The 23,498-nt window shown below is 42.0% G+C and overlaps 1 protein-coding gene and 1 long non-coding RNA gene across 4 annotated transcripts in view; one reads left to right on the top strand and one right to left on the bottom strand.

The window, feature by feature from the left end:
* LOC125904306 (uncharacterized) overlaps positions 1–23,498 on the bottom strand; it is a 102,097-nt gene that overhangs the window by 20,784 nt on the left and 57,815 nt on the right. For 2 of the 3 annotated variants that reach the window (XM_049601642.1, XM_049601643.1), the window contains exons 4-6: positions 13,873–14,037; positions 13,684–13,788; positions 13,469–13,589 (exon numbers count right to left, since the gene is read on the bottom strand). The exons of the other annotated variant lie outside the window; for it this stretch is intronic. In XM_049601642.1, the coding sequence (XP_049457599.1) occupies positions 13,546–13,589; positions 13,684–13,788; positions 13,873–14,037 (314 nt within the window). In that variant the 3' untranslated portion in view covers positions 13,469–13,545. Of the gene's footprint in view, positions 1–13,468; positions 13,590–13,683; positions 13,789–13,872; positions 14,038–23,498 lie in introns of those variants that run through there. 3 annotated transcript variants of the gene reach the window in all.
* On the top strand, positions 12,870–21,891 carry LOC125904339 (uncharacterized). Its single transcript, XR_007451428.1, has 5 exons — positions 12,870–12,954; positions 15,134–15,217; positions 15,303–15,416; positions 20,530–20,655; positions 21,472–21,891. It is a non-coding gene; the product is annotated as an uncharacterized LOC125904339 (long non-coding RNA).

The following is a 23,498-nucleotide window of genomic DNA, read 5'->3' as shown; positions in this document are numbered from 1 at the left end:
AGATGAGTCCAAATGGGGAGGTTACCATGGATCTCACAAGCTCTGTTGTATAGTCTTGCAATGGGTTCAATGGTGCTTCCCTGCCATTGACGAGATATTCCAGCAAACAAAGAAGAAAGAAATCTGCCATAAAACCAGAAGAAAATGTTGTTTACAGAAATGTAAATACCTCATTCAGAGTACAGAGAACTATGGGTATGGTACCAGGAGTAATATGTCAATTTCCAATGTATATGAGTTGTTATGTGTCCTAAAATTAAGCAATATCACACAAGAAGGAGTGATGATGTACTGTGATAGATGCAAAAGCCCTTTTGCATCTGTGATTGTCTTCGGCACTCGGCCTGCGGCCTCGTACTACGATCAATCACAGCCGTGACGATATCACAGTACAACATCACGACCTGGAGTGTGATATTGCTTTTATACAACAGTTCAACCACAGTTAAAATAGCAATGCTGAGTAAGAAAATGTTGAGGAAAGGTGACAAAATAGATTATTTAAGTATTTTATTTTTCTCCGCCAACAAAAACAGTTCCCCCCCGCATTCAACGCTCACTGTAGCCATGGCAACGCAGCAAACACAGCAGGCAAGCCTATATGCTACTCATTATTCACATTGATCTGCACATTTCCGTAGATTGTGCAGCCAGTGAAATAGGTGTCAGGTGAAAGCACGGGTCTAGTTGACTGTTGCTTGACAGGCATGACGGCTGACTCTGTGGTTTGATCAGACAGTATGTGGCTCCATCGTTTCCTGCTGTCCATGGATGGCTTCCAGTAGCTTTTCAATGAGCTCTCAGACCTGCGAGACAAACGTTATTTTTTTAGGGTGTGTCTATCAATCGCCATTGCGACTCTACAGTAATGTTACATAGTTAGAGTAACATCTTACCGATGCCCACTGACTGTCATGATCTCCCTTGCTGCAAGTCCCGCATCTGACAGTTTCTGGATGTCAGTGGCCCTGAGGCTGTGATTGGTGTAAACAGTTTGTGTCCCCGCCTCCTTGCGCATCTTCGGGAGCATCTGTGCCAGTGTGTTAACTCCCAGTGGAGCTGCAGTGTACCAGACTGCAGTCTGTGGTGGCTGCTGTCATTTTAGGTTTTAGGTAGAGGGCTTTTGCATCTGGTGGGATTTTGCTGAGGTATTTAAGCAGGGAAGCAACTGGGCAGAGGTGGTTTTCTGGCTCCTCATACATGGCACCTCTCCTGTTTTCTCTGTCTCTCTCCAACGGGTCTTTATGATTTTTAGTTTCCTCATTGAAGGACGAGGTGAAATATTTGGCACCGTTTTCATCCGTTTTTAACACGAAAGAGTCGGGTTTAAGGGCCCTATTCCCTTCCTTCCCTCGCCGTCCAAAATGTAACTGGAGGTCGTACCAGACTTTATTAAGCAGACCTTTTGGATTGTCTGGCCGCAGCGCAGCAGAGTGCGTTAGGATGAGCTGATCCTCAGGTGTAATAGCGGGATGGTGTGTTGTTCTGTCCTTCCCAGCTCTCCTAATCTGTTTAACCACTCCCTTAAACACATTATTCGCTTGTGTGAACTCTGCGTCTTGCATTATGTTCCATGACCGGGTGATAGGAGGCTCGTTAATGTAACGGTTTAAACCGGCGCGCAGTCCGACATAACTACTTATCCCGTAAAGCTCTCCTTTGGTGGTGCGCACTGATCCATAAAAGTGTCTCAAAACTTCATTCAGTTCTGCCTTCTCGATGGACTGGAAATTGATGGCCATTGATTTCACACGCAGCCAGTTTGGAAACAGCTGACAGCCCATAATGTCTGCCTCACGGTGTTCGCCTCATTCTTGGTTTTCTCCAGTTCGTCCAGTTCAGCTGATGAAACGATGGCAAACCTGGATGTTGGCACAGCCCCAGCCGGATTCAGCTTCCCTTCTCCCCCATCCTCATCTGATGACCACTCGTAATTCAGTTCAAAACTGATATTTTTAAGAAAATCCGTGTTTTCTCTGAAGTAGGCCAGACTCGTTAAATGTCATTTGAGCGCAACTTGGTAGTTAGAATGTTGCCATGGCAACGCGTCAGCATTGATCAGCTGTTTGATGTGGAGTAATACATTCAGTGTGGCAGAGTGAACAAACCATGATGTTTTACTCCAATATCGTCACGTTTTGAATGTCTCTTGGCCAATCAAATTGCTTCAAATTGCTTGGCCGGAACTAACTGTTGTATAAACTGCATTATGGTTATTGGTATTTGTTCAAGGTGTAATAGAGTATAGGATAGCAGTGTAAGATACTTGAGTAGCTGACACCAGCAGAGCAGAAGTAGTGGTCAGTAAATGATAAGTGAGTTGCAGTGTGCACAAGAGAGGTCTTATTTTCAACTGTGTGTATACCTTTCCTACAGGAAATAAATGTGTTGCACCAAGAGTGGGCGTGGCTTCATTCTAAAAACAGTAACATATGCACAACAAATGCTGAGTCACCACTCTGAGTCCGTTTAGAGGGCTGAAAAGGACCAAGTGTGAAAACACTCAAATAGTTACAGACAGAAGGGTCCAACTGCGGTCCTTCCCCATGAGAAGAGAGAGCAGGGGCCTGTGTCACGAAGCAGGATTAATGTCTTAGCGAGGTAACTTCAGGGTTAACCCTGGGTTTTCTGTCTCACAAAGCCGGGTCAGTTCTTATCGAGGTAGATCGCCATGGTAACTTACTCTGAACAGCTATCCTGCTCTGGAGCAGGGTAAATTCAGGGTTGAATCTGATCCTATAAAAAGCGCCACCCACTGGCCAATCAGCTGTTCGGAAAAAAATGACTCCACTGACAGAAATGCAGCCCAGTCATGACGGGAAGTTTAATTCATTTGATTGATTTTGATTTGAAAGTTTATTTTGAACATGAAAAAGAAAAGAAAGCAACAACAACAACAGACAACGAAAAGATTGTTCAAAAACGAGTGGAAAGAAGTCGAAATTTCATCCCACCCCTTCATAAGAAAGAAACTGATCATTGCTGACACTTAAACCATTAATTAGTTTTGTTTTGTTGGAGGAAATGACCCCTGTTAAAGAGAATGGGCCTAATTGACAGCTTTGCTGCTGGAAATGTGGAAAGTAGCCTATCATGTCTACACTTCATGGTGTTTGAGGGATTTTCCTTTTTGTTTTTTAAAGAGGGAGACTAGGTATATTTTTGCGCAACTGTTGATTTCTAACACGGCTCAATATCAGGATGATTTTATTCAGACTATCAATTTGGTGTTGATATGATTTAATTGTGGCATCAGCTTTAAGCTTTATTGTAGCATATATAACGTTATGACAAAGAAGACCAATTTATCAGACGCAATGATGTTAGACGATAATTGTAATACACGCAATTCATCTGCGCAGCATTGATTTCATGGGATTCACGGGTGTGATCAGTGTCAGATGTACAGGTACAGGTACTGCAGCTACTTGAACCAGTGATGAGTAATTTAACCTACACATAATTTTATTTGCTACCTTGTTTTGTCTTGATTTTTCCCTCTCTCCTCCTCTCTTTCTTCTTTCTTTACCCGTTGTTTTTTCTTCTCTATCATGTGATTTCGGACTTCCAGTTTGAGCAGCACCATCTGAGGACGTGTTAGGCTGAGCGCTTCACCGAACTTGATTTATTCAAGCGGAATTACATTCTCGACCAGTGTAAAGTGTTCCTGCATAATTATAAACAGGATAGAAAGGACAGAGTGGCACTAGAAGCCGTGTTGTAAGTTAATTTGGAACTTGATAAACCATGCCGCGCAACAAGACACAAGAAGCTAGCATGACTGCAGCTAGCATGGAGAGCACGGACGACAAGATGGGAGCTGGCGGCGGCCAAGATGAGATTCTCCGTGAGATAAAGAAATTGAAAGCGGAGCTGCTCTCGAAAATTGACGAGAAGGTAGAAACGCAAGCCACCGAGATCAGAAATCAGTGTGAACAGTTAAGGGAGGAATTTATAAATGCGATGGACCAGGCAAACATAAAGACCACGGCACTGGAAGCCTGGATGTTCTCCATGGAGGAAGCCAGGAATGACCACTCGGATGCTATAACCTCCCTTCAACAGGAGGTAGCCCAGTTGAAACGGGATGTCACCAACTTGGAGCAGAAGAATGAGGACTTGGAGGCTAGATCTCACCGGTGCAATTTGCACATCATCGGTGTGAAGGAGAGACGAGACGTTCCAGAATTCGTTTCACAACTGCTTAAGAACGCTCTCGGGCTGGATAAAGCTCCTTTGTTGGACCGGGCACACCGTACTTTAAGGGAGAGACCGGGAGATGACCAACCAGCAAGAGCACTGGTAGTGAGGTGTCACTACTTCCAAGAATGTGAATTGTTGATTAAGAAGGCTATACAGAAAAAAGAGATCGTTACTTCAGCTGGTGACAGAATACGTATTCAACCCGACTACACCCAGAGGATCATCAAACAACGGGCTCCCTTCAACGAGGTGCGCGGCAAGCTGCGACGATTCAAGGGAGTACGCTACAGCTTGTTTTACCCAGTGGAGCTGAGAATCACAACAAAGGATGGGGCGAGACGGAGCTTCAAGGACGCCAAGTTAGCCATGGAGTTTGTGAAGGGAAATCTTAAGTCATGAGATGGATGAACGGATATTGGTTTATGTCATATTGGCCATAACACAACAGTGAACTACATCTGGGCAATGAAACCAGCCATACACCGAGACGACGGATACAAGTAACACTAACCTAATATGGACAAACATAGCTTGGACAGTAGCTTGTTTATTCTTTATTTGTTGAAAGTGTTCTACACCAAGATAAAGGTAAGGTTAGACTAATATCCATCCTTGCACTTTTGTTTATTTGACTGACGTTCCGGCATGTTTAAAATATTTTGGGAAGTATAGTCCTAGTTTGACAGCTTGTTTATTTTTGTGTTATTGATAAACCACCCGCAGATGAGGTGACGTGATGCATGGGATTCTGGAGTCTCAAACTCCAAAAAGAATATTATTTGGTGAAATTCCTATTACTGCTATGTTTTACATTTTGAAAAGACTACTTAAAGGGACTGTTTACATTGAACGGACTCTGTAAAATCAGGAACTCCAATAAGATTTAAACTTTGTTAAAGAGAAATTTATTCTGACGTAAATTATTTTTCAATGATAGTTTTGGTTGAAGCTCAAGCCTGTTAGGTGAGTTGCTTTGTGAAGTAGGGACGTGGCTGGAAGTACTGGCAGCCTCCTGTTCAGAGGCCAGCATAATGTTATATGTATGTTGTTGTTATTATTGTTATAATTACTTTTTTGTTTGTTTGTTTGGGTTGGTTTGTTTCTGTTTTTGTTATATCCAACTGGGATAATGTGAAATTCTTTAGTGACCTCTTTACACTTCTCCCAGACCCTAACAGCCATCAGCTTATATTAGATGGAGATTTTAATTGTGTATTACACCCAGCTTTAGAGCGATCAAAATCCCTATCTGGGGTACTGAGCAAATCAGCTAGATATGTAAATGATTTCTTACAAACTTGTGGAATGGTAGATGCATGGAAATACAAGAAACCAACATCCAGGCAATATTCTTTTTTTGCCTCAGCACACCAGACTTACTCTGTGATTAATTTCATTTTTATAGACAAGAGAATGTTGCCCTTGCGATCTTGCGTATACACAGGTATAGTTATTTCTGATCACAGCCCTGTCTCTGTGACACTTAACTTTCCAGACAATATACTACCAAGACGTATATGGAGACTCAACTCTAGGTTACTGGCAGATAAAGAGTTTGTGGCTTGTATATCCAAGCAAATAGACTTCTTCCTTGAGACTAATCAGACACCAGATATAAGTAAACACACCCTTTGGGAGGCAATGAAGGCCTTTTTACAGGGCCAGATAATTTCATATAGTGCCAATGTGAATAAAAAAAGAACAGAAAGGATCAATCAACTTATCTCCAGAATAAACGCTATAGATCAAGAGCACTCTAGCGCTCCCCATGCTAACCTCTACATGGAGCGAGTAGCATTACAAACAGAACTTGATGCTTTAACCACAGGGTCAGAGGAGGAGTTATATCTAAAATCCAGGCAGAAGGAATATGAATATGGAGAGAGAGCCAGTAGTTACTTTGTCACCAGTTGAGACAGGCTGCTGAAGCTGGATATATAGCAGAGATAGAAACCCCTCATGGTATAACCGCAGATCAATTGGATATTTATAATCAATAATAATCAATAATCAATTTAAGACGTTTTATGAGGATTTGTATACATCAGAGTCTTGTGGTGAAATAGAGACAGATAATTTTCGGATATTTATAATCAATAATAATCAATAATCAATTTAAGACGTTTTATGAGGATTTGTATACATCAGAGTCTTGTGGTGAAATAGAGACAGATAATTTTCTTAATAATCTGGAATTACCTACCATTAGCGAAAAGGATAAAGAAAACCTTGAGCAAGCAATTAAAGGAATTAAAAGTGGGAAAGCCCCCGGACCTGATGGGTTTCCCTTCAAGTTTTATCAAAACTTCTCACTTAAATTGATCCCCATTTTGAGAGATGTATTTGCAGAAGCACTTGAAAAGAAATTATTGCTACCCACCATGACACAAACCATAATTTCAGTCTTACATAAAAAAGATAAGGATCGTTTGAAATGTGACTCATATCGGCCTATAAGGTTGCTCTCAAACGATTATAAGATCTTAACTAGAGTCCTCACATCAAGACTTGACTCTGCCATACATTCTATAATCCATCCCGACCAGTCAGGGTTTATCCCCGGGTGACAACTTTCTGGGAATCTACGTAGACTATTGAATATACTCGCCAAATGGACCACCCTCACCAGAGGTGCTGATTTCCCTCAGTGCCCATAAAGCTTTTGACCACATTGAATATTAATATCTATTTATTGTCCTGAACAAGTTTGGTTTTGGTCCCGCTTTCTGCTCCTGGATCAGGGTTAGGGTTAGGGTTAGTAGCAATAAGAAAAGAGGCAGACTTCATGGGTATAAAGAGAGGTGGCCACAGCCATAAATTATCATTGTACACGGATGACCTTATTCTTTTCATATCTGAACCCGACACATCTATCCCTAAAGCCCTGGACATTATATCTAAATTGGGGAAAATGTCAGGTTATAAAATAAATTTATCTAAAAGCATAATATTTCCAATGAATGATCATGCACAACAATTAGATTTTGACCTGTTCCCATTTAAAGTAGCCGGAGACAAATTCACACACTTGGATGTTATAGTGACACGTAAATATAATGACTTGCTCAAATGCAGTATGTTGCCAGCATTAGAGAAAGCCAAACAAGACTTAAACCGATGGTCATTGCTTCCTATTTCACTAGCAGGTAGGATAAATTCCGTCAAGATGACCATTCTGCCTAGATTTCTGTTCCTGTTTCAAACTATTCCTGTATTTATTCCAAAATCTTTTTTTAAGAGTTTGGACAAATGCATCTCTTCCTTTATCTGGAACAAAAACATTCCGAGGATTAGGAAATTATATCTTGAGAGACAGAAAGAAGTGGGGGGATTGGCATTACCAAATTTTTTGCATTACTATTGGGCTTCCAACATTCACAAAGTCATCTACTGGGTACCAAATTTCTATCAGGGCATTGGACCATTATGGGCTGAGATGGAACAGTTTGCTTGTAGTTTAAGTTTAAGTTTTTCTGAAGTTTATTCACTTTATTAATCCCCCTGAGGGGAAATTCAATGTTGTCACTCTTGCTTGTCAATTACACACAGGTCTGAAAGACACACACATGCACAAACAGGACCGATACATGCACGAAGTGGAGAGATGTCAGAGTGAGGGGGCTGCCCTTTGGTCAGGCGCCCCGAGCGGTTGGGGGGTTCGGTGCCTTGCTCAAGAGCACCTCAGCAGTGCCCAGGAGGTGAACTGGCACCTCTCCAGCCACCAGTCCACGCTCCATATTTTGGTGCGGATGGGGACTCACTGAAAATATGGTCCCAGTTTAGGTCACATTTTAAAAAGAAGCAGGCGCTCACTTTGTTACCTATTTGTCACAACTGCCGCCAGGCAGTAGTGTTTTGGTGTTTGTCCTGTCATTTCCTGTTTTATTTTGTCATCCTCCCTCTTGTGTCATGTCTGGTGTCTTTACTTCCTGTTCCCTCCTTTCCGGGTCATGTGATTACCTTCCCCCACCCTAATGTGTTTCACCTGCGTCTCGTTATCTCCCTCTCCCTGTGTGTATATAAACCATGTGCTCCCTCCTGTGTTTGCCAGTTCGTATTCGTCCGTTTGTGAGATACTTACCAGCGTTCCGCCTGCCTGCCTGCCTGCCTGCCTGCCTGCCTGCCTGCCTGCCTGCCTGTGAATCATCCTGCCTGTCTGTTTCCTGAGCCTTGCCTTTCCCCTGCCGGTACCTTTGCCTATGGACTGCCTCCCCGTGTTTGACCCTGCCTGTTACGGTAACCCTGTTTTCGCCTTTTCCTCACATGTGCCTCAGCCTGATTTCCTGCCCTACTGTGAATGACCCAGCCTGCCTCGTTGACCAAATTCTGCCTGTCTCTAGTTGGTGCCTCTGTCTGTCTGGAAACCTGGTTTTGATCCTGCCAGTCTGGTTATCGGCCTCACGCCTGCCCTTGCCTGCTTCTGTGGATTTCTGGATTCCTACTACTGCCATCAGTCCATCAGCTTTTTTGTGCTCATTATTAAATATTTTTGTGAACTTTCTATCTGTCTCCTGGTCTTGCATTTGGGTCCTCCTGTCTGAGTTCAGTCGTGACACTATTGTGTCCAATGGGCTATTTCCACCTTCATTAGTAGACTCGGCTTTCCAGTTATGGTTCAGAAAGGGGCTACGGTGTGTAAGGGATCTCTTTCAGAACAATAACTTTATTTCTTTTGAGCATATTGTTAGAGAGGGGCGGCACGGTGGTGTGGTGGTTAGTACTCTCGCCTCACAGCAAGAGGGTTGCTGGTTTGGTCCTGGGCGTGGGAGCCCTTCTGTGTGGAGTTTGCATGTTCTCCCCATGTCAGCGTGGGTTCTCTCTGGGCACTCCGGCTTCCTCCCACAGTCCAAAGACATGCAGATTGGGGACTAGGTTAATTGGTATCTCTAAATTGTCCATAGGTGTGAATGTGAGCGTGAATGGTTGTTTGTCTCTATGTGTCAGCCCTGTGATAGTCTGGCGACCTGTCCAGGGTGTACCCTGCCTCTCGCCCGATGTCAGCTGGGATAGGCTCCAGCCCCCCCACGACCCTCAAGAGGATGAAGCGGTTAGAAGATGAATGAATGAATATTGTGAGAGAACATAGCATACGTAAATCTCATTTCTTCAGATATTTGCAAGTGCGTAGTCTAGTCAAAAAGCATTTTGTTTCCTTCCCATCTCTTCCAGTAGGTGGTTGGATTGAGGTACTTTTAGATTGGGGTCTGACATCTAGATTGTACAGTGCAGTTCAAAGGGTGGCATCTCCTTCTTTGAACCATCTCAGAGAACAATGGGGTAAAGATTTTGGAGCTGATATTTCAGATGAAGTTTGGCAGTTTGCAATTGAACTGATCCATTTAACATCTATCTGTGTAAGACACGGGTTATTACAATTTAAGAAAATCCACAGACTCCACTTCTCAAAAAGCAAACTTGCTAAGATGTTCCCAGGGACGGACCCAACTTGCTCCCATTACCATCAAGACGAAACCACCCTTTATCACATGTTTTGGACTTGCCCGGCCCTGGTGTCATTCTGGGCGGCTATCTTTGAGACCTTTTCATATATCTTTGATAAAGATATACAACCAGACCCAGCAATTGCAATATTTGGGATAGCCCCTACGGAAGTCTCATTGTCAGTGGCTCAGACGGATGCACTGGCTTTTTCTTCACTACTAGCACAGAGGCTAATACTGTTACAGTGGAAATCTAACAAGTCACCATCACACTCTCAATGGATAGAAAGTGTTATGGCATATTTAAAGCTATTTAAAACTCAAATACTTTACAAGAAGCTCAACTAAGAAGTTTTTCAAAGTTTGGCAGCCATTTCTCTTTTACTTTGAACATGAATTTGTATCTAAACAGCAGATGTAGGGTCCCCTGACACCCTTCCCATATACCCACACCCGTGCACACATACACCCACACAAACACATGCACACGCACACACACACACACGGGTATAGAGGTATAAATGTATTTTATTTTATTAACTATTTTATTTCTATTTCCTTTTTTTCCCCTTTTCTCCCTCATTTACTTATATATTTGTTTGATGTGTTTTGTACTTTGTGTTGTTTGGTGTCTTGACTATATAATTTTGAAAATTTCAATAAAAAGATTTAAAAATAAATATTATGTGATTTCATTGATGTTTTGACAGGGGAATTTCTTTGATAAGCCTTTAGTGGCTTCTAACCTCTCTGGCACTTTTCTGTTTTTAATCTTGTAAAAGTTATACTGTCAGTTTTTAACATTATGTGCAAATAAACTAATCTAAACTAAAACTAAACATTATTCATCCCGTTATGTGTTGCCACGCATGTTTCCTCCTCCTGCAGCTGCCATGGTGTTGGCCTTTTCTGTAATCTTGCTTTTCTCCTCCTCATTTTTTAGTAGAATTAATCTCTGATCCTCACATGAGAAATACTTTCTTTTTTCCTCACATATGGCGCTCTGTCAGGATGCTCAGTGACGCTCAGTGACGCTCAGTGACATGATTGTGATTGGTCTGCTGCGTGCGTGTTCACGACTCTTGATAAAACAACCCTGGGTTGAGTTACCGAGCTGATATCCCGCGTCGTAATACTGATTATCCTGATTGCCATTGTTAGGGTTAGTCAACCCAGGATAGGTCTGGGTAAGGAAAGGTTGATCTCGCTTCATGATACAGGCCCCAGGTCCCCAAAAGTAAGATGTTACCTCTATTAGGTGCCCAAGGCATTACTGTTAACGTGTTTTTTTTGTTGTTTTTTTTTGTCAGGTAAAAAACTGTTCATTCACTTTCCGTAACCGCTTATCCTAGTGGGGGTTACAGAGGGGCTGAAGCCTATCCCTGCAGACATTGGGCGAGAGGCGGGATACACCCATGACAGGTCGCCAGACTATCACAGGGCTGACACAAAGACAGACAATCATTCACTCACATTCACACCTATGGACAATTTAGAGTCGCCAATTAACCTGCATGTCTTTGGTCTATTTGTGTACTCTGAACAAATGTAGAACTGCCTTAGCCCATGTGTATGCATCAATGATAAGGGCCCAGCTATCTTAGAAAATGTAAACACACATCTTTTAACTAAATGCATAAAATATTAAAACCATAATTATTTAAAAGGCCTTATAAAACTGTAAATTTCCTACTGCATTGGTCAAATGTATTAAATAAGTATCAAACTGACACTCTTTCATCCTCATCAATTATTATCAAAAATTCAACTATAAAAACAGAATGTCTTAGTTTTTATTTAATAGAAATTGTGCATATGTTCATTGGTAGCCTTTTAATAAGCATGCAGGGTACGTATAAATTTGTGATCTTCCTCCAAGCAGGTGTTAAGATATCATATCTGGATGATATTACAGTCTGTGCCTTCAGGAGAGAGTGCATCAGAGACCGACATTTTTGAACATGTCTTAAGTGACAAACGGCTCATTGGCTGTTTACAACTGCTCAGACATTCACAGACGCTCACTGAAGGTCCGACACTTAATATGGGTGCAGAAACAACTTCACTGCTTTGTCCATGATCCACCTCTGGGTAAACACATGTTCTGCTATGGAGAAATGGGGGTGTGGCAGTATGCTAATTGCAGATAGCGAGCATGCGCCTGTCAGTTTAAAATGATTCTGATTGACAAACACAGTGGTAAAAACAAAATCAGCTGGTGTGCATGTGTCATGAATCTGATGGTGAGTTTTCGTGCGCACTTATTTTATGCAGAGTGAGAGTCTTTCTAGCACATATAGTAAATGACTCCCATTGATGTTATTAAGATTCTGGATGGCGTACAGAGCAGATTTTTTAAAGCAGTTGGAGCTTCACCTTGTGCCCCACCTTAATTTCATGGTAGGCTACTGCTGACACAAACCCTGACCCTATTTTATAGACCTCTGCTCGAAAATTGCATATCCATAATGAAATGAATATATCTCTACAACCACAAGGTCTATTTGAATACTTTTGGTGTCATGGTAAAGGGAACACTTGTGAGATTTGTTGAGATGTGTAAATATCAGTATATGTGTTATATGTGAAGAGTAAATGAAGATGGCACACAGCACAAATGAAATATTTTGAGGTTCGCCTAAAAAAAAAGCATTTTTAGGTTGAGTATCCCTTTGGAATGATGCAGCAGCAGCTCTAAACCTCTATCACATCATAGTACAATATGTGAACATTAACTCTGCAAAGGTTGATTCTGATAAAGTGAAGCAGAACAACATAAGAGAGGTTTTAGTGCAGAAAATTCAGACGAGCTTTCCAAAATTGCATCATGTTTGCATGTGATTTTTGTCATGTACAATCCTATTTCTTTCTTTTTTTTTTCTGTAAATCCCTACTGATGTTTAGGGTATACACATAGAACTGTCTGTTTCGTTTTTTAAACTCTATTTCCCACTCCAAACTGACCAATATGCACCTACTACATTTGAACCTGAGTTTCTATTCTGAGCTTTGGAGGCCCGTATCTCCGCGACGGCTTGGCCGATTTGAGTGGTTGACACCTCATTTGATTCATTAGAGCCAATAGAATGATGCTATACCCACCAAAACGAGAGTGACAGCACTGTAAGCCAAGCAGAGTCAGCAGAACGCGTTGTGGGGAGATGTCGGCTGCTGTGAGTGGTCATTGTTTTTGTTCCCCCGGAACCTTTTTTTCCGCCCGGATTCATTTGAACAACGGACAACTTCCGGTAGTACGCAAACGGAGCGTGAATGAACAGCAGAATGCACATTTTACAGCGAAATTAATAAGGTAAGAGCCATATTACGAATATATTTTGGCAAAGAGATTTCTGTTGTTGTTCTTTGGGCTGTAGCTCTGTGATGGTTAAAGGGAGAGTGATACATGTGGAAAGAGTGTCTCAGCTTTCATTTGAGATGAACGGCGTGTGTTTTGAATAACGTGTGGTCGAGTTAGAGCCCGAAATATACGGAGTGGGTCGGGATATCGGTGCTGTTTGGAGTTGTTGGAGTTAGTTGTTGTTGTTGTTTATTTAGTTGATCTTAAAACTGAGTTTGGGGCATGTAAAAAGTTTTTTACAGCCTTGTAGCTGAGGTTCTGCTGTTAAATTTGATGGGCAACATCACTATATTCTTCTTATCAGTGTATTGATACACACCAGGCCTTTATTAGGAGCTCTAGAGGTCTCCCAATTGGGGGATTTTAGGGTTCAACAGGTGTTCAAAGCATGGCCAGACCAGAATTGCATCTGTGTATTGTGCACATTATTTTCTTGAACTAAATAACACAAAACAAGGACCACATGTTTGTTGTTTGAGTCACCTTTTATCTCTTTTCTTCCTCAGTTTCAGTTTGAAATATTCATTAAAGTTTTTCTTAAATTTAGTCAGATGTCATCTTAACGCCCTCGCCTTCAGCACAGAACTCTGCAGAGAGAAAAGAGATAAAGAATTCAGTTCTGTCTGACATCACACATCTTGATTTCATAGTTTAATTTGATAGGTTTAAAAGCTAAAGCACCGTTCTTGGGGTCGTAGAGGAAGTCTGGCTCTCTGGAGAAGCCAAGGCAGCTCGCCTGCTGCTTGAAATGCTCCAGGTCTGAGTCCTTCAGGGTCGACTCTCTGCCTGGAAACAAAACAACAGAAATGCTCAACGAGTGCTTTGAATATAAAATGTGTTATTTTGTCCCTCTGGATCATTCCTTCTTACTCATCAAATAAAGAGCCTGAAAGTTGATCTCATCCTCTGTAACGTTGCTGTTGAAATTCATCTTGTCCAGTAACTTCTTGAGGTTTCTGGCAGTGCTGTTGACGTTAAAGAGCAGACAGCCATCACAGCTTGGCAGCAGCTGGAGCACAGAGGTGAGGTTGGCGACTGAGGACAGAAACAAAGTCAGACTTTAAGTAAAAAAACAACATTCTCCACCTGAAATACTGTAAATTTAGCCTCTAATCCATTACCAGATATCTGCAGATGTATGCAGGATCCAGGCAACAGGACAAGATTTTGTTATCAGAAGTATTGTGGTTTCTGTTTGCCCAGCAAACAGGCCCCTGTGGGCCCCATTTGGGCCCCATGTGGGCTTTTTGTGGGCACTGTGGGCCAGGGCCAACCCCCACCAAACCTAAACAGGCGCAGTGTGGGCTGGCCCAGGTGAGGCCCACAGCAGAACTTTTCCTTGGGCTCCCTGCCGGCTTTCACTGGGCAGCCCACACTAGCAAACTGCCCACAGAAAACCCACACAGGCCCAGTGTATGTCAGCCCTTTCGGGCCCACAGCAACTTTTCTGCCTCTGGGCCCACACAGGTTTTGGGTTGTCAGTCCATACTCCCTCCAAATAAGGTTGTGATCATCTTACCCTTTTTTGTCCAGCCTAAATGTTATTATTTGCTGGGTAGCCTGGAGATATCCTATCCATAGACAGTTTTTTTTAAATATTTTTTCTTCACCTGGCCTCAGTTTGCAACTTATAAGAGAAGAATAAATAGCAGCAAACAGGCAAATGTGTGTGTTTGCCTGTGAAAATCAGAGATTATGGCAGCATATTTACAGGGGCATATTGAGACAAGAGAATGAATTAATGAATTAGATGAGGCAGTTAAGTGAATAGCTGAAAGGCTCCTGTACAAGATGAACTGACTTCAGACTTCCAGTTTTAGGGGGGAGGATTCCAAATCTCCAAATCAGAAAGAACAATTAAGACTCGAAGACTATACCTATATTCTGTAAATTAATTTCTATGATATTATATTATATTATTGTTATTTGATTGTGATAGGTATTACCTTGAATTTGACATTCATTTTGATTGTATTATAACAATGACAAAAAAAAAAAAATTTAAGATAATAAAATCAAAATTTAAAAATGTTAAAAATGAATGGATGCTATTTTTGTGAAGAGGAGATCCTCCTGGTTATGGCACATGATGTGTTTACCGGGTGCTTACTGGGTACTGGGTGTGACGTAGGGTCGCAGGAGGGAGGGCCAACTCATGGATGTACACGCCCTGGCGGACTTGATGATGTTTTAAACTGTCCTTAATATCTGACAGGTAACTTTACTTTTTTAAATGACATGTTATTTCTTCGACTGTGACAGAAATATTAATTCAACTCTTATGGTCATTTCTTGGACAGTGTCCCCGTTTGTTCCTGATTCGATTTTTGAAATATTTTGTCTGCTGAAGAACAGTGTATCACTGCGCATGAAACCTGCTACAACAACAAGTTTTTCAAGCCGAGTATTCCAAGGTAAGTCTGTATTTTAACTTATGTTTGGTTCTTAAACCAATTTTTTCACTTAATGTCAAATATTTATTGACAGTGCAGGGCTTGAATTTTTTTTTACATGGTAGCACTGGTGCTCCTAACTTCAGAAAGTTATGAGCACCAGCAAAATTTTGGGAGCGCCCACCGTAATTTAAGAAGCACCAACAGTGTAATCAATTTTTTTTATTGCAACAAAAAGTCAACATTATACTGTATACATTACATTGTATGTGTATAGTACACTTATCATTAACAACTTTTTCAGTTGAAGACATTTTTAGAAAAAACACCACTGAACCACTAAACACCACTGTGAATGAAAGAGCAACCTTAGATGATGATAATACTGATTATCATCATCTAAGGTTGCTCTTTCATTCACAGTGGTGTTCAGTGGTAGCCTGGCGTTTCCATACCCAATTCGCAAAACGCGAATGGGTCTGGACACGGACTGTACATTTTCTCTATTCCCGAGGGGCTGTATCAACAGCTGTCACTCAAAGTGCCCCTCCACGCAATTGGAAAGACGGAAAAACAATCAGAGTAAATGAAGCGTGTGACGTAGGCTAGCACAACGCCACTGACATTCTTGTAAATGAGACATTCGACTTGGGGGGAAAAATAGTCACACCAGAAGAATTATTTACACTCGCACCTGTGCTCCCAATTATATTTTGAGGTCGCACAGTTGAAATTTTGTCATCAAGCACAACACTACACTACACTGCAGGGCTCGAAATTGCGACCTTTTTGGTCGCAATTTCAAGCCCTTCAGTGTAGTGTAGTGTTGTTTGGCACACCGTGCACGCTGGCGCAGCTACTCCTCTATCCCACCTCCGTCCCTCCTACCTGCGCAGGTCGGAAAGAGGGAGGAGAGAAGGCGTGGAGTGGGTTTTACACACATCACACCAATCAAATGAGCCCCTCTCCTCGCCCTTAAATGCGCCGAGCTGAGGCGTACTGAGAGTTTACTCAATTCGCCATGGCAGAAGAGAGCAGCAGCATCAGACGGCCAAACTTCTCCTAGGAGGAAACTGATGTTTTGGTCTGGGAGGTCCAAGCTCGCAATGTCCGAATATACGGAACTGCGAACAGACCTCCACGGGCTGATGATGCAAAGGTAGCCTGGGAGGCGGTCACCACAATTGTAAATCAATGTTGCGTTTCTCTTGTGTGCACGCACTCTCTCTCTCTCTCTCTCTCTCTCTCTCTCTCTCGCAGTCTCACTCTGTTTCTTTTCTTTTGACTTTTCTAAGATGACAGATGCTGAATATATACTCCCTATCTGATGCTGTGGCTGTTTGTGGTTGGTTGAGAGGGATGTGAACTCATTAGTTTGCAGCTGTGTTAATCAAATCAGGTTGGGTTTGCATTACGCGTGCCAAACGTGCCAAACGGTGCCAATCCCCTTTGATCTGACATCAGATGTGACGGGACAGTCGATACAGAGATACATTTATGTTTGATTGCAGATAGTTGCATTGAATAGTGTTTTTTTTTAGGTATTTATTGCATTGTTAATGTGCCTGATATTCTGGAAACCTGCCTGTGAGGTTTTGGTGACGCGTGCGCACTGTCCGCCGGTCAACCAAACTTCGGCTTACACCGGCTGCGCTCCACCTGCGCTGACAGTAGACCTGGTTTCAGCTGGTGAGCTTTTAGCGCACCTTCTGTGAAGCCTTTTGGCACAAAACTGTCACTGCGCCAAGCTGGATCTGTCGACACCTCCCCCTGCTGCACCGCCACACCCATCTCAGCGCACCTCGGTCTGCCAAACTTCCAAACTGAGTGCATCTCGGGTTGCACTGCTTGAAACTAGCTCTGCAGGGGGTTCAGCACTCTTTGCCACCCTGCGCCACCCTGCGCTGCGCCGGGAAACTAGAGCCCTTAGAGTACCAGTGATGATATTAATGATGTTGCAAGTGTCCCAGTTTGGCAATATATGTTGTCCAACTTTACCAATAGCACCTGGAAATTTTGGTTGTGGGTCAGTGAGTTTTTAGTGAAGGGTCATCCATCCTGTGTTTAATGTTTCTTTGCTTTTTCTTCTACATAGTATAGTAGAGATCACAAGCTATTTAGAATGGTGTGATATGATGGGCTAAGACATTTGGTTCATAACTAAAAATTATGTTCAATGTAAATTTTCAGAAAGTGTCCCAATTTACCCATATTCACCCTATATAAATATATATACAGTACAGGCCAAAAGTTTGGACACACCTTCTCATTCAATGCGTTTTCTTTATTTTCATGACTATTTACATTGTAGATTCTCACTGAAGGCATCAAAACTATGAATGAACACATGTGGAGTTATGTACTTAACAAAAAAAGGTGAAATAACTGAAAACATGTTTTATATTCTAGTTTCTTCAAAATAGCCACCCTTTGCTCTGATTACTGCTTTGCACACTCTTGGCATTCTCTCCATGAGCTTCAAGAGGTAGTCACCTGAAATGGTTTTCCAACAGTCTTGAAGGAGTTCCCAGAGGTGTTTAGCACTTGTTGGCCCCTTTGCCTTCACTCTGCGGTCCAGCTCACCCCAAACCATCTCGATTGAGTTCAGGTCCGGTGACTGTGGAGGCCAGGTCATCTGCCGCAACACTCCATCACTCTCCTTCTTGGTCAAATAGCCCTTACACAGCCGGGAGGTGTGTTTGGGGTCATTGTCCTGTTGAAAAATAAATGATCGTCCAACTAAACGCAAACCGGATGGGATGGCATGTCGCTGCAGGATGCTGTGGTAGCCATGCTGGTTCAGTGTGCCTTCAATTTTGAATAAATCCCCAACAGTGTCACCAGCAAAACACCCCCACACCATCACACCTCCTCCTCCATGCTTCACAGTGGGAACCAGGCATGTGGAATCCATCCGTTCACCTTTTCTGCGTCTCACAAAGACACAGCGGTTGGAACCAAAGATCTCAAATTTGGACTCATCAGACCAAAGCACAGATTTCCACTGGTCTAATGTCCATTCCTTGTGTTTCTTGACCCAAACAAATCTCTTCTGCTTGTTGCCTCTCCTTAGCAGTGGTTTCCTAGCAGCTATTTGACCATGAAGGCCTGATTTGCGCAGTCTCCTCTTAACAGTTGTTCTAGAGATGGGTCTGCTGCTAGAACTCTGTGTGGCATTCATCTGGTCTCTGATCTGAGCTGCTGTTAACTTGCGATTTCTGAGGCTGGTGACTCGGATGAACTTATCCTCAGAAGCAGAGGTGACTCTTGGTCTTCCTTTCCTGGGTCGGTCCTCATGTGTGCCAGTTTCGTTTTAGCGCTTGATGGTTTTTGCGACTCAACTTGGGGACACATTTAAAGTTTTTGCAATTTTCAGACTGACTGACCTTCATTTCTTAAAGTAATGATGGCCACTCGTTTTTCTTTAGTTAGCTGATTGGTTCTTGCCATAATATGAATTTTAACAGTTGTCCAATAGGGCTGTCGGCTGTGTATTAACCTGACTTCTGCACAACACAACTGATGGTCCCAACCCCATTGATAAAGCAAGAAATTCCACTAATTAACCCTGATAAGGCACACCTGTGAAGTGGAAACCATTTCAGGTGACTACCTCTTGAAGCTCATGGAGAGAATGCCAAGAGTGTGCAAAGCAGTAATCAGAGCAAAGGGTGGCTATTTTGAAGAAACTAGAATATAAAACATGTTTTCAGTTATTTCACCTTTTTTTTGTTAAGTACATAACTCCACATGTGTTCATTCATAGTTTTGATGCCTTCAGTGAGAATCTACAATGTAAATAGTCATGAAAATAAAGAAAACGCATTGAATGAGAAGGTGTGTCCAAACTTTTGGCCTGTACTGTATATATAATATAAATCGATTCATCCAAATCAATCTTTACTGGAATGACCCCATATTGAGTCGTAAAATCCGAGATCGATCTTTTAATATGCACTTTTCCTATGGATGTATGAAGCTTTAACCCCATTAATCTCGCCGGTAGTAAATGAGCCACAGAGCTTAGCTCTGAATGACTGTAGTATTAAGAAGCTCCAATGTACCGGCTCTTTTATCTGTAACGGTTAACTTACTTTTTTACATTTGGGTGCAGTTTATTATCATGCTGCAGCGTCTCCTCCTGCTGTCTGTGTGTCCTGGCTGCTGTGCCACTTTTATGCACACACACAGACACACAGCAGTGGAGACAGAAAGGTGAAGATGATGTGAGCTGATGACAATTATGCTTGTTACTGAGAGTGCAATAAAACCTCCCTGAGGAAAAAGTTAAGACTTTATCAATACAGCTTATCAGCAACATGTAAACATGTAGAAAAGTGATATTTCAATCTGCTCTGTCCGCAGTCTGTCATCCACCACCGCTAATATTATGCTATAAACAAGCACAGAGGCTTTACACGGCTTTACAACGGTTTAGCTCAGTTCTCATATCTCATATCTCATATCTTAAAACTTACCGGCGGTGGTCATGTGACCTGCAGACATTGAGTCTCCTCAGCAGCAGAGGGAGGAGCAGGGAGGACAGGAGGACTGATACTGACTGATATCTGTGTTCTTTATTCTTTCTAAACTTAACTCAGTATTGTGATGTCAAGAATATAATTTATTTTACTGACATTTTAATTTTGTTTCCAGTGAGATATTAAGTTTATAGTGTGACTTTGTTGTTTTAATATTACTGTTGCTGCTCTAGAAACATTTAGTTATAAAATATTCAGTTTTAGTCCTGTTGTGAATTTATTATTTTAAAGAATAATTCATTGTAAATGTTACACTATTACTACAGATGGAAATAAGCAGTTATAGCTAACTCTGGTGCAACCATCTCCTCATTTCTTGTAAATGATTAATGCTATTGCACACTGTCCCTTGATAAATTAAATAAACTAAACTCTGAGAATCTCTTTTGCATACTAGCAAAAATTGGTATCGTAACTGAAAATTGTCCAATCGCAATGATATCGGATTGAATCGGATCAATTCAGGAAATCAGTGGCAATACCAAACCCTAATATATATTGCCATGAGTAATGTTGACATTGCAGTTAAAGAGGGGAGGAGGAGGGGTTAAGTTTGAAATTTGTGTTTACAATAACTATGTGTGTGTTTTCAGAGTGGCAGTGAGGCACACTGAAGACAGGCTGTCCCTTCAGTTTGCCTGCAGAGCAGCATGGTCCTCTACTCTGTAATCTATTCACCTCCACATCACGGAGAAGAGCAAGACTTAAGATTTGACAAGGTATCAGTAGGCCCTACAGCATGTTCCTGAGCGCAGAGTTGACATTGTTATTGTTTAGACAACATGAAATGTCAGGTCTTCCATAATTCAGTGTAGCAATGCACCATTGTAGTTATAATGCATAGACTTGAGACTGTGATTTTCTCTCATTTTTTATTTATTTATTTATTTTTCTTTAATTAATTAATTTATTTTTATTTGTTTTATTCATTTATTTTTTTTGCCTTTTGCCTTTATTCTAATAGACGCAGTCAAAGAGATGACAGGAAAACAAAGTATTTGAGCCCAGGGTTACAAATGCTCAACTATTCCTTTGATCTGATAATCTGCTCACCTTTTTTTTCTCTCCGCACGCACACCTACACCTCTCTCTTACATTCACACCAGGGCTCATCTGCCTCTTTTTTTGTCTTTCGCTGTTATAATCTCTTCATGTTCTTCAAGAACAGGATGTTTTATAAAATTGCCCAAAAAAGCACAACTCCTTAATATTTTTCTTTCCCTTTCAATTTTGTTTACAGCAGCATTTGAGCCTCGTGAAGGAGGTTTGTTGTTAATGACATCACCAATTAAAACAACTGAAACCAATGTGGTACTGAATGACATCAACCTTAAACAGGCTGGCTGGCCCCATTCACTGGCGTTTCATACATTGTTTTGCCAAGATATTAGCTAATAAATAGGCAGTAGTGTCTGGAACTTGAACATATATGTATAGTGTTACAATACAATCAATGAAAGGGCTAGCATATGAAGAAATTGCTTACCACACACATTGTTGTTTAATATATCTTTTTTTTTTTTTTTTTGTTTTAGAGGTTGTAAGAAAATGTGGCCTCCAGCCAAGTCCTCTGGATTCCAAAGTGGAGGAGGAGATTAAGGTGTGGTTCCGGAACTCCAGAGGCAGAGCAGGTGGATGGAAGGAGCGCTACCAACGTCTTCTACAATCCAGAGAAACCTCAGGTTTCCCCCATTACCACGTCCCCCCAAATTGCCTTGTCCCCCGCCCACAGATGAACACAGGGAATTAATTGATTTGGTCGGTCGCAAAATGTGTGAGCGCGCGCGCGCACACACACACACACACACACACACACACTAATTAGGGATTGAGTTGGGCAATATTTAAAAATTATCGGTAAACCCTAGTAGGGATGCTTTCACTATCATTTTTATCATTTTTCCAGCATAGTTTCTCTCCTGTGTCACTGTTTTGGCATTCAGGTATTTGTTGTATTATCCTGTCATGTTTGTTTTTTAACTGTATAGGCTGCTGGTTTGCTGCTTCATAATAAAAGCTAATAACACAACAAAGGACTTTTATTGTGAAGAATTTATTGGAAGTTCAGTGTTGGTTTGCTGTTTTACAGCTGCTCCACTCAAGCTAAGTTACTCTTTAGTTAGACACACCTTCAAGCAAGTAGGGCTGTTGTAATGGAAATGCAAATCCCTGTCGTGCTAGGTTGACATGCTGAGTCAAACTGAGTCAAGCCAAACTGGCACATGTGTATAGAAAAGGGGTAGAACATACATAATAACGTAATTGTGAGTATATATTGATTTATTGTTAAAAGTGATATATAATGCTATTTTTCAGGTTCATTCTTTGGCTTTAGGTGTCTACTAGAATAGGTTTACATGCTTTGTAACTTTGCAGACCTTGTACATGCATAAAAAAGCCACACACACTACACACTGCACAATAAAAATAAGGGAGAAAAACCCCAAAAGTACATTATGTCCCATTTAAATTCATTGTTTTTTGATTAAGCCAGTTCTTACTTGATGTAGAGAATCTATTTTTCCCAAAGGAACTTCTGTTATAATTGTCAGTGTGAAATAGTGTATCCACTGTGTAGCAAAATATATTAATGTATACATTAACTAAAGCTAAATGGTTATATGAGGAGTATGAGATAGTCATCAGTGCTGGCCTTGTCTGGGCCCAGTGGGGGTGGCCCACACTGCATTTGGGCTTATTGAGGGCCAACTTCTGAGGGCCCCTGTGCGGACAGCCCACTCGGGGCCCTCAGGCCAGCCCTAAGTGGGCCCATAGAGACCACAAAATCAGTGTGGGCCCTGTCTGGGCTGGGTGAGGGCATCATTTGGGCTTATTGAGAGCCAGCAGTGGGCAGCCCTCACTTAAGTGTGAAGGTTGTCTTTAACAGAGGTGAAGGTGAACCAGGAAGTGATATTAAAAGTGAGTACAGATTCTATGAGTGATTTGTAGACAGCTGTTAAAATCTGACATCGAGCTCCTGAGTTTCCTCAGCAGGAACAGGCGTTGCTGAGCCTTCTTGTACACAGCGTCTGTGTGCTGGGAGAAGGACAGGCGGGTATCAATCTCTGTGCCCAGGTATCGGAAAGCCTCCACCTGCTCCACTGCCTGCCCGTTCAGCCTCAGAGGTTCAAAGAGAGGTTGGGGGGAAGATGTTCACCTCCCCCCACAACACAGCTCCTTGGTCTTGGAGATGTTAAGCTCCAGAGAGCTCTCTTTCATCCAGAGCATCAGGGTGTTAACCTGCTGATAGTAGGCAGCCAGAGACATATGGTCCTTGATGTGGGCCACCAGGGCCATATCGTCTGCATACTTAAAAAGGGAAATGTCACTGTTATTGCTTGTTATGTTGTTTGTGTAAATGGAAAATAAAATCGGTGATAAAACACAGCCCTGGGGGACACCAGTGTTTAAAATCATGTTCTGGGATTTAAAACCATTTACCACCACATACTGAGGCCGGTCCTGCAGGAAGTCTTTTATCCACAGGATAAGTGATGGGTTGACTTGTAGATCCAGGAGGCGGTTGCAGAGGGTGACCGTGTTGACTGTGTTAAAAGTGGAA

The sequence above is a fragment of the Epinephelus fuscoguttatus genome, linkage group LG17 (genome assembly GCF_011397635.1).
Source record: "Epinephelus fuscoguttatus linkage group LG17, E.fuscoguttatus.final_Chr_v1".
Taxonomy (NCBI): Eukaryota; Metazoa; Chordata; class Actinopteri; order Perciformes; family Serranidae; genus Epinephelus; species Epinephelus fuscoguttatus.
Note: the sequence above shows the minus strand (reverse complement) of the source record. Positions and strands in the feature narration are given on the sequence as shown.